Source organism: Vicia villosa, linkage group LG5, assembly GCF_029867415.1.
Source record: "Vicia villosa cultivar HV-30 ecotype Madison, WI linkage group LG5, Vvil1.0, whole genome shotgun sequence".
NCBI lineage: Eukaryota > Viridiplantae > Streptophyta > Magnoliopsida > Fabales > Fabaceae > Vicia > Vicia villosa.
Genome location: NC_081184.1, coordinates 97,636,237 through 97,647,964, shown reverse-complemented (window position 1 = coordinate 97,647,964; position 11,728 = coordinate 97,636,237). Strand labels below are relative to the sequence as shown.

The following is an 11,728-nucleotide window of genomic DNA, read 5'->3' as shown; positions in this document are numbered from 1 at the left end:
CTTTCGGCTCGGGTATCGGAATTGCGCAAATTTTATATCGTTGGAAAGCTAACGACGTGTACTTTCTAATAAAATTAGTCCCCAAACCAAAATGTTTGATTTAATAATATTGGAACCCCACTTAGTGAACCACTGAATTAGTATAAGAACTTATGTCTTTACTAACTGATTAATAATTCTTACGTTATGCGTGATATAAATTATCTATTACTTATTATGAATGTGATATCCATATTGGGAATTATTATGCCATTATGTTTGATGCATGGAATCTGTGGACACCGTCGTTTTGGTTAAACGATCGGAATTGATTGTATTGTATGGATTATCGCTTGTTATGCATGTGTATGCTTGAATCGAAGCGGGCCTGGGGCTAGGTTGGGAACATGACTCCGACCTTGTGGTCAATGGAGTGTCCCGGACTTTGTGGTCCATGTCATAGCTCGATCTTATGATCATTGGGGCTCACACCTGAGCTACCGTTGCAGTGTGCTCGTGAGTTTCCGTACGGGGTTTTTACTCACTTGGCATTAACACACTTGCGTGCTCGGTATGGTGGGGTTATGTGGCCATGTAGGCTAATACATAATCGGTAACTCACCTCTAGTGAAGTCAAGTAGACTAAGCACTAGGCTTTCGCCCGGTGGGCTCATGTGTCAAGACGACGGTTCAGTACTCGGAGTGAACACACGTGCGTAAAGGTGGTTACCGGGACAATGACGCCATTTCGGCTAATGTCATCTCGCGGCCAAATAGGCTTGTGCGAACCCGCTTAACTATTCTTGCAGTGTGCTTGTACGAGTCTCTTGGCAATAGGCATGGGTGTAACTCACCGAGGGTGTGTATTTTATAACCTAGTCGAGGCATTAACGCGCTTCTGGATTCCCCGTACATGGGTATGGGTCTGCATACTTGTTTGTTATACAAATGTGTATTTGTGATATGATGACTCCTATGGTGGACGATTCATGTGTTTGCTCCGTACTTGTACCAGATGTGAGGATAAACCCCGGATCAATGGTGGATTCGGTTTGTGATGCATGTACCCTGTAGAGCTGAGTGGACCCATAGGATAGGAGGACTCACTGAGATTTAGTAATCTCACCCCAATCAACTTATATTTTTTTCAGGTGCAATTAGTAGCGTTTGGTCAGTAACAGGTTCAGATTGAAGACTTGTAAGTGGTGTTGGCTCGAAGACCTCGTCAGATCTCTTTTTCCGCTGTGCAAGATCCATTGAAGACTCATGTATTATGCTTCTTAGTAGAATTTCATGATGTATTTTATATGGATCTTTATATAACTATAGCTTTTGTATGTACTCAATATCAATTTTAACGTTTCATGCATAATATACTAGTCAGTTATGTATGGGGTGTTACAATTTTTAATGAAATGGAACTCAGATTAATGACATGTTCAACATAATTCTTAAATAAAAATAGTTTTTTTGAACAAATTATTGTTGAACTGGCACTGACACGTCATCAATAAGAGCGTCATCTCATTTAAAATTGCCTTCGAATTTGCAGGAACTAAAATCCTCAAAAAACTAAAATATAGAGACTAAAATTCCGAATTTAAAATATAGGGACCAACACTCAAAAAAATAAATAATAGAGGGACTAAAATTGCAATTAAGTTTTTTTTTTTCTAGTAAAATATGTGTGTTCTAAATTGTTAATTATTCTTATCTTAAACCCTTCCAATTGATAATTGTAGAAGAAAGACAATTAATGATAAACAGAATATAAGAACATGCATGATTTTTATTTTAGAAGTTACTGTAGAAAATAGAAAGCAAACACAATTATAGATAATAACCCTTTCGAAAAGAAATTAAATAATTTGGAAAGTATTTATAAATATGATATCTTTCTCTCTTTTATGATCATGATTTTATTAACCAAATAGGTAAGTGATTAAAGATCTACCACAATTAGGCAAGCAAATTATGGTCCGTTTTTGCAGAGGGTACTGCAATTCAAGCATTTCCCACGTTGGTCTCTACATGCATCGTGCTTTAATCTATTATCCCTTTGGCCAATAAAATTATTAAATTTTATTTTCTATTCAATAAATTTTATTTGAATATTTTTGTCTCGCTTTTTGTTGCAATTTTCAAATTTTTAAAAAAATGTTTTTCTAGCTTTTTCACCGTGATTAGTTCGAAGCACGTGACATGGTGGTTAGATTCTAACTCTTAACCACATTAGCTTTGGAGTCTATTATATGGAGGATATAATGAGGTTTGAGTGGAGGTGAGAATAAGTCACGTCTATTAACAAAGTTTATGGGTCTGATCTGATTTAGTTAAGTTCGATTGAGCTTAGAAATTTTATACATCTTCATTCCTAGAAAATTGTCTAGAAATTCTTTGAAGTAGAAAGTAGTATTTTTGAAGTTTGATTTCGTCCTATGATTCGCTGTCACGCACAGATAAAAAACGAATAACTTTTGAAAATATATTATAACGGTAACGACAACTCGGATATCGTTTTCACAAGGATTCTTGTAATATTATCAACCAATTGAAGTTTTGATTGGGGTGTTTTATGATTCAATTTAGGACTTTTAGACAAAATAAGCGATTAAATTAAGTGATTATAAAATAATCTGAAACGGTAATTCTACTAGTTCGGGTACCAACTTATCATTGGTTTATAAAACATCAATCCCCTAAGCGGATTCTATTCCCTTACCGATTACAATACCAAATAACAAGCGAACTTGATATTATAAGATTTCATTCCTATTTTCGAATTAAGCAAACGGATCAGCACAATCAAGAATTAAGCAAAAGTGATTCTAACTTTCGCAGTTTAACGATTAAACAACGATAAAATACGATAAAGGTAAAGGAACATCAATCAATCGGTATAAATCAATAATATTCTATATAACTCGAATTAAGCAAACAAGGCATATAGATTAATATTGAAAGGGAAAAGAAATTGAATTAAAGTAATGGAAACCGTAACCAGCAGAAATTGCCTTCGGGGATTAGTTCCTCATCATTTGTACAAAGCTTTAAAGATTATTTCGTGAAAAGTAAAAAGTGGGAAAATGAACGGTACGGCCAACCCTAGATAAATGGGAGAAACAAGAATTCGGGTCATAACCCAACTAGGTCAAACAAACATAACCCAGACACAAAACTAACAACCCAAAACTAAATAAAACTAATGCTGCAGCTTCAAACGAAATTCTGGAAAATATGCGCTCCTAATCTGACTTTGACTCCAACACAAAAGTTGCAGCTCTTTCTCTTAGCTTTCCAGCGATTATTAGAACGCGTCAATCGAATTCACAGAGCTCTAGTTATGATTGGTTTAGTGCAGATTGCTAATGCTGGAAATAAAGTGCGAAAATGAAATTAAACCAAAAGTAAACTAAATTAGAAAAATATTATAAAATATAAAAATAAGCAAAGAAAAACATAGAAATGCTTAAGTATAAACATAAAGGAACGTGCATCAAAATGCACTGATCACCCTCCCTTGTTTCCCCTCTCAGTTTTTTTTTATATAATTTTGTCATGGTCTTTGTTGTGTGAAAAACACTAATTTAAGTGTTGTACTCGGTTACATGCAGGTTAAAATTAGTTATGAACCGAAGAAAAAATACTTGTGAAGCTTGATTTCTCTTTTCCTTGCTTCCCTTGAGTATTATTTTTTTTTTTTTTATATTTTGTCATGGTCTTTGTTGTTTGAAAAAACTAATTAAAGGGTTGTAACTGATTAACACGAAAATGTAGTCGGTTACATACATGTTAAAATCACTAATGAACTGGAGAAAAACATATTTTTAGTTGGTGTAACACCTGATAGTATTTTTCAGTTGTAACCGTTTACAGGTTTGTGTTAACTGATTACATGTTCAACAATTTGTTTTTTTCTTCTATTTTTCTACTTAATTCTTTTGTACCTCAATTGTTGTATAAATACCCAAATGGTATATTTGTAATGCACCATTGACTAGACTGTGGTGAATGGTGACCGAAATGTGTGGAAGGTTCATTTACTACCTTAGCATTGTGACCTTCAAGGTGATGGAAAGAAGTTTGTAATTTAGGGAATCGCTGGCCAATGATGGACATTTTAGTGTTGATGGAGAATATACGCTCACTTGGGTTGCTCATTCGATCAAACTTCGCTAATGTTAGGATTTTAATTTCTAACAGATGAACTAATGGTCTTGAAAAGAGTTATGTTAGTGCTTTAAAAAAGTATAGAAAAAGAAAAATGGTAGAATGAAGAGAAGTGATACAAGAAATTAATTATAAAATAATATTAATTCTAATTTTATTTAATATATAAGTAAATCAATTATTTTGAAATAATTTGGATAAACAATATTGATGAAGAAGAAAACAGCAGAGCAAAAATGAAGAAAAAAAACATCATAGCAGTTAACATTAGTATTCATGAAGAAAAAATTGAGACAAGTTATTTAGAAATTACTACCCTCTTAAGTAATTAACAATTAATTGAAATGAAATAAAGCCCTTCTCCTTTGATTTTGTTTCAGGCAAATTCATACATCAAACATTAAACATGCATACAAACCAGGTGAGCGTTTCACTTGGAGATCTAATTTTCTCCATAGCTCTTTTCTCCACATTTACTTCTGTAAAAAAAAATAAACATAATAAAAAGAGCTAAGTTTGATATACACCCTAAATAGAACTTCTCCCTAATACACCACCTGTGCTAGCCTCTCCTCCTAACATACCACAAACCAAATCCCCTTTTTAGCTCCTTACCAATGTCCTGCCTAATCCTAGCACTGCGACAAAAAATCATCTCGCATTTCCAACCGTACTACCCCAATTGGCAACACGCCATAAACACTGAACTTAAATCCCTCAATGACACCAACATACATGTCCTAACTACCTTTCTCCACAACAAAACAACCATAGGCTGCAAGTGGATATTTAAACACAAATACCACCGAAATGGCACCATGGAAAGGTACAAATCCCGCCTTATGGCCAAAGGCTTCAACTAAACACAAGGCCATGTTTACCTAGCGACCTTCAGCCCTGTCATTAAAATGACATCTATCAGATTACTTCTTTCTATTGCTGCCTGCCTAAAGTGGCATGTGCATCAACTAGACATCAACACTGCCTTCCTTCATGGACACCTCGACGAAGAAGTCTACATGAAGTGTCCACCTGGCCTAACCACAACCAAAAACCTGGTCTGCAAACTCACCAAGTCCATATATGGACTCAAACAAGCCAGCTGCCAGTGGAACCACAAAATCATCTCCACTCTGCTTCAGATTGGTTTTAAGCAGTCCAAATCCAATTACTCTCTTTTTACTAACAAAACTGACACTGATTTTACTGCAGTTTTAGTCTATGTCAGTGATTTGATTCTTGCAGGTACCAACATACAACACATTAACCATATTAAGCAGGTCTTGGACAACAAGTTTCAGCATTAAAGACTTAGGTTTTATTCGTTACTTCGTTGGCTTCGAAATTTCCAGTTCTTCCAATGGCATCATACTTTGCCAACGCAAATACTGCCTAGATCTCTTGGAAACCACAATACTAGTAGAGGTAAAACCGATTTCAACCCCATTGGATCCTTCCCACAAACTTGACAACACAGACGAAACTCCCTTGCCGGATCCTACACAATACAGGATCATCATAGGTAAACTACTTTATTTAACATATTCACGACCTGACATTGTTTATTCTGTATGTAGGCTCACTCACCACATGTCAGCCCCAACACAAACACACCTCCAGGAAGCTCAACGCATCATTAGATACCTAAAAAATGCGCCATCCATGGGACTCTTCTTTCGCTCATCATCTCCACTTGTACTCATTGGTTTCACAAATTCAGATTAGGGAGCATGCCCTGTCACAAGACGCTCCTCCACCAACAGCTTCATATTCTTCCTTGGTGACAACTTAGTTAGCTGGAAGTCCAAAAAGTAGCCTGTCGTATCTCAATCATTTTCGGAAGCAGAATAACACGCCTTAGCCAACACATCTTGTGAGGCTCAGTGGCTCCTCTACCTCTTACAAGACTTTAGCATCAATCATCATGCACCAGTCAACATATTTTGTGACAACTAAAGCACCATTCACATTGCAACAAACTCGGTCTTTCACGAAAGAACGAAGCACATCGAAATGGATTGTCACCTTGTTCGTGACAAAATCCAATCAAAGACAATACACCTAATGCCTATCAACTCTAACAATTAAATTGCTGACTTGTTCACCATACCTCTTCACCTTGGTTCATTCCAGTCTGTATTTTAAAAATTGGGAATGCTTAACATACATTCCAGTTTTAGGAGTATTAAAACTTAACTTTCCTTTACACGAAATGTTCCCAAATTACCAGTTTTTTAAGGATATCATTTAGTAAAATATTCATAAGAAACTAATTCATCACTCAAAAATTTTAAGAAAATAATTTGAAAACATGTGATAAAAATGAAGTAATTATTCTATTTGAAAACATTAGAAATTATTTTTCTTTTAAGAGATTACGTGAAAGAGTTACTCACTCGTTATTTCATATGAACTAGCTTATAATTGAGCATTATAATTCTAGCAAATCAGCCTATTCTACCCATTGTTTAGCTTTATTTTTGTACTAATTCATATTTATTTAGTTTTGGTAATTTTGCATTTGTAAGCTAAGCAATAGTTTAGGCAACTGTCAAGAATCTTTTTATATTCACACTATATCAATTGAGTTTTATATGAACCATATTTTAAGTTGGATTGCAAAATATTTATTTACTTCATAGTTTCATAATATATTAAGAAAGACACGTTTATTTGAAAACATATTTCTTAAAAAAGATTAGATGAAAATTTATGCATTCATTAATTGAATTACTTAAAATATTAAGAAAGACACGTAAACATTTTTTTTCACCTATAAATACTTGTCTTTAAGGAATTTTATAATCAACAACTTACAGAAATCAAAATTGAACTTGTTTAAAATGAAGTTACTATCATTATTGTTCTCTCTCTTCTACTTCTTACACTCCTATTCTTATTATTCTGCAAATATTAACTTTAAATACTTCATGTTGGCCGAAACATGGCCAAAATCCTTCTGCAAACAAAAGCAGTGTATCCCAAATGTACCATTACAGTTTTCTGTGCATGGCCTCTGGCCTAAGAACAACACCCCTCCTCACACATATAAATGCACAACAGATACAAATATGGTATATATATCTCTTAGGTTTCATTTTTTCATTGTTATTATTTTGTATTAATCTTAATAATATGACTATTATTTTTATTTATTTTATCAGGTTGACCTAAACAATGCTAAGCTTAAAAAAGTGTGGCCGTCTTTAACCGGAAACAACAAGGGATTTTGGGACCACGAGTGGAACCAGCATGGCACTTGCTCCACCATGTTATCGGTTGATTACTTTAATCACGCTATAATTCTCTATGAGAAAAATAATATCAAAGACATTCTAAAGATGCCTCTAAACCCAGGTGGAGCGGCGGCTCTCATACCGGGTGGAACTGCGAAATCAGCTGATATTCAGAAGCATATAAAGGTTATTATCGGATTTGAACCACAACTTCATTGTGAAAAGGGTTCTGCAGATTTGATGGAAGTTAGATTGTGCTTTAATACTGATCTAGTAAACCCCTCCTATATGAATTGTCCTTCTCATTTAGTTTGTCCACCTGACATAAATTTACCATTATAAGTAAAAAAATACTATTAATAATGAATAAAATAATACTTATGGCTTTTGACAAGCAAATTGTTATGATGAATTGTGTGTTTAGGCTATTTGCTTGGACAAACAATTATTATAATTTAGATGAAAAAGGTTAAGGTGTGATTTTATTATAAGGTATTACTTTCAAAGTTATGACTTGTAACGATGAATTGTGTGTTTAAGCTATTTGCTTGGACAAACAATTATTATAATTAAGATGAATATGATTTATATATAATGTACTATGACTTGTGTTTATTCTCTTTCATAAAGTAGTAGTTTTGACTTGGACACTTGTGTTTACTCTCTGTTTCTAGTAACATGACAGAGTTGTGTCTGCAAAATTCAATTTGAAGTGAATATTCTTCTTCACTCTCTAAAATTCTGCGCTGACGTATAATGCACTTCCATCTTCTTTTGTACGGGGGAAAAAGAAATATCATGAGATTGATACTATTACAACATCCTAAATGACATGGATTCTATGATTTATCATGAGATCAAAAAGTGATATACTATCATGAAATAAAAAGTATCCTTTTAAAGATGTCATTTGGTAAAATATTCATAAGAAATTAATTCACCCCTCAATAAGATAAAGATTATAATGTCTGCTTACAAAAATCACTATTAACAATATGTGTTATGAATGTATAAAAAATTTAATTATGAATGTATAAGTGGAGATGGTATGCAAATTGGTGTCTAGACACTCTATGGTCCACTACTCATTCATGTCCTTTGGATTTTAAACTTTTCTTCATAACATCCTAACAACGTGACTCTTGTGAATTTCATGTTACAGGCTTTCTTTGATAGAATTTAGAGACCAATTCTACAACTGTGTTAATCTCCTGCAAACAACGTCACTGCGGACACAAAACAAGTTACTGACAATGATAACTATATCACATTTTTGTGTCTAAAATAAAAATCAAACCACTTTTAAAACAGACACATAATAAGCTTTCAATATAATATTATTATGGTTTATTAATTTTCATACACTTCCTAATCATAATTTTGATACTAGGGATTGACAACTCATTTTTTATCATTGAAAGTAAAATTAACCTAATAAACACAATCATAAATTTATCTCTTGTCTCTTATGTGAAAACAAACAAGTAGGCTAACTAATGATGTTTTCCTCCAATCGAAACGAGACTTTCTTTATAAATTATTATTTGAGAATTATATGCTCCTTTCACACCATCAAGTTCCTCAATCATTTGAGTACATAAATCAAAGCAGATTGGTTCTCTTCCTTCTTTCTTTGCAAAGAATATATCACCATTCTTTCCCGCTCCAATAGGAAACTTAATGTCGTCGGACAAGGGTCCAACAACAAAGATTTTAGTCCAAGATTCCTTCACACCCACTTTGCCTAAAATTGATATGTGAAAAGTATTTGTATACCATAAAATTGAAGCAATAGATCCATTTAACAACACCAATGCATGACTCACCCAATTATTGGGATCTATGTCTAAGGGCAGGAGTGTGGGTATGAGTGTGGTAAAACAAATTTCATTGGCCAAGTCAAATGACACCAAGTACTCTTCATTGTATTCTCCGTAAGAGTTAGAGAGCCAATGACACATTCCATCCAAGTATAGTAGATTATCATTACGGTTGCCGCCTTCCCAACAACAAGTAGGAAGGATGAGATCAACTTTCCTCCAAGAGTTATATACTAAGCTATATACCTCCCAAAAGGGTTCATAATTCTCACACATATCTTTCCATTTCACATCACACGGGGGAATATCATCATCATCGTCATCATCCGTTACAGGAACAAAAATTACCTTCCTAATAATTTTATAGTCGTCACTAAAAGGGTCATAACCAAATCCATGAAGATACTTAATAATACCCTGATAGGGTGGTAGAGACTCGACACGGCTGGGAGGAATGACTTTAAATTCTCCAGTAGTTGGATTCCACATTACAATCGTATCACGGTCGTAAAGACATAGAATTCCATTTATACTACCAGAAACCAATACATAAAATCCAGGTTCCTCTTGTTGAAATGGATTTGGAAGGTCCAGTTTAACTTTATTCTCAAGCCTCTCGCCGGAAAGTGAATGCAAATAGAAACTAATGTAAGTACGGTTGTGATTACAAACAATTTGATGAAGGAGGAGAGATGTATCATTGTAATAAGAGTGAGAAATGGATATGAAATTATTGCGAAACTCGACCATAAATTTAGGGTTTTCAAACAAAACAGACCATGATTTGTTTACACATCCAAAGCGTTTCAAAGATTTTAAAGGAACTTTTGATAGAATGGGGATAGCAAGATCATCAGGTATGTGATTTCTTACCTTCTCACTTACATATTTCGCCATCTTCGATGACAGAGCAAAAAATACGACGAGATAAAATGTTGTCGTTGCAAGTGCGAAAACAATTGTCTTATTTATTGTCTTGAAAAATTATTCCTGACTATATTTTTATACATAAACAATACTTAATTCAGAAGTAATTTTTTTCAAAGAAACGTAATTGCAAAATTTCCTTTTTTTTCTTTTATTTTTTTGGTATAATGACAAAAATCTTTACTCACTCGAATAATTTGGTTTCTCCATTTTCTCAGTACCTCCTAATTTTATTAATTTATTTATCCATTTGAAATATTATACTTTATTTTGCAATCAATTTTCATTCAAAAAAACATAATATTTTACCTTTTTAATAGAATCTGTTTTTATGCCTTCTAGAAAAAAATTATTTTTCTATATTTTTTTATAAAATTTTCTAAAATTACATAAATTTTACTTATTTATTTATTCATTTTCAATATTATACTTTATTTTACAATCTATTATGTTAAAAAAAACAATATATTTTTCTTTTTTTAATTGATTCGGTTTTTCTTTTTTCTTTTTTATTTCTTTTAATAAAGTATTCTAAAAATTTATTAATTTTACTATTTATTAATTCATTTGAAATATTATACTTTATTTTAAAATCTATTTTCTTTCAAAAAAACAAAATATTTTACTTTTTTTAATTGAATTTATTTTCTTTTACACTTATTTTTTAAATTTTATTTTCATTCTTTTCATAATATATTCTAAAAATATATTTATTTCAAATAAAAATCATAAAACTTTTATGTTTTTATTTATGAATATATATGTTTTATGGTAATTTTAATTTAAATAAGAAGTAACATTTGAGCATTTCCTATTTATTTCATCATTGAAGCAAAAAAACAAATGTTTTTTTCATCATTTTACCAATTTATTCTCTCTTTTTCTAACAAAAGCTTTTATTTTCTCTTAAATGTTTGTAGTTTCCTATATTTTATTGTACATTTATAAAAATTAATATTTGTGTTGTTGAAAATGAAGTATAATATTTTCAATTAAATTTATTCTCTCTTTTTTTAACAAGAGCTTTTATTTTCTCTTAAATTTATTTATTCATTTTTAATATTTTGTGGTTATGTTTGTTAAAAATAGTTGTTGGCCATTAACTTAAGTGATAACCTATAATTTATGTTTGATGGTTGATGACTGTCATACCCTAATTTTTACCCCTAAGATACCACTTCATTTGCATCTGTGCATTGTATCAAGATCACAAATTTGGTGACCTTTCTCCTATCTCTTTTACTCTTGCCTTATGGGGATCACCAAACACTCTCTTATGTATCTTTTGATTTGTATTTGTATCCTTTATGATTTACTAACCTTAACCAAAATATCAAAAATATGCTTTGTTTCCTTTTTTATTTTGCAAGTTAGGGGATTGAATCAAGAACACCAAGCATTGCTTCATGAGCTAGGGTTTTGGTTGCTCAAGCTTAAAATTGTTTGATCATTGGTTATCAAGGGTTCATTCATCAATATTTGAGCTATAATCTTAAACATGATCTCTTCAAGCTTTATTCAACTTCAAGTTGATCAAGAAGTGTCCAAATATTCTCAAGCCTCTCGCTCGAAAGTGAATGCAAAGAGAAACTAACG

General features: G+C 32.5%; 2 protein-coding genes across 2 annotated transcripts; one reads left to right on the top strand and one right to left on the bottom strand.

Moving 5' to 3' along the window:
* The first annotated feature begins 6,978 nt into the window (after window positions 1–6,978).
* On the top strand, window positions 6,979–7,922 carry LOC131606906 (ribonuclease 1-like). Its single transcript, XM_058878995.1, has 2 exons — window positions 6,979–7,223; window positions 7,314–7,922. The coding sequence occupies exons 1-2, from the start codon at window positions 6,993–6,995 to the stop codon at window positions 7,725–7,727; spliced, it is 645 nt and encodes a 214-aa protein (XP_058734978.1). The 5' UTR covers window positions 6,979–6,992; the 3' UTR covers window positions 7,728–7,922.
* Window positions 7,923–8,752: 830 nt separating this feature from the next.
* On the bottom strand, window positions 8,753–10,102 carry LOC131605052 (F-box/kelch-repeat protein At3g06240-like). The gene has a single exon (XM_058877451.1). The coding sequence runs from the start codon at window positions 10,100–10,102 to the stop codon at window positions 8,879–8,881; it is 1,224 nt and encodes a 407-aa protein (XP_058733434.1). The 3' UTR covers window positions 8,753–8,878.
* Between the last annotated feature and the right edge of the window lie 1,626 nt (window positions 10,103–11,728).

Bases quoted from the DNA above. Each gene is read 5' to 3' on its own strand.
- LOC131606906 (XM_058878995.1), top strand. From the start codon at position 6,993: ATGAAGTTACTATCATTATTGTTCTCTCTCTTCTACTTCTTACACTCC. The intron at 7,224-7,313 runs GTATATATATCT...TTATTTTATCAG, and splicing joins GCACAACAGATACAAATATG to GTTGACCTAAACAATGCTAA.
- LOC131605052 (XM_058877451.1), bottom strand. From the start codon at position 10,102: ATGGCGAAATATGTAAGTGAGAAGGTAAGAAATCACATACCTGATGAT.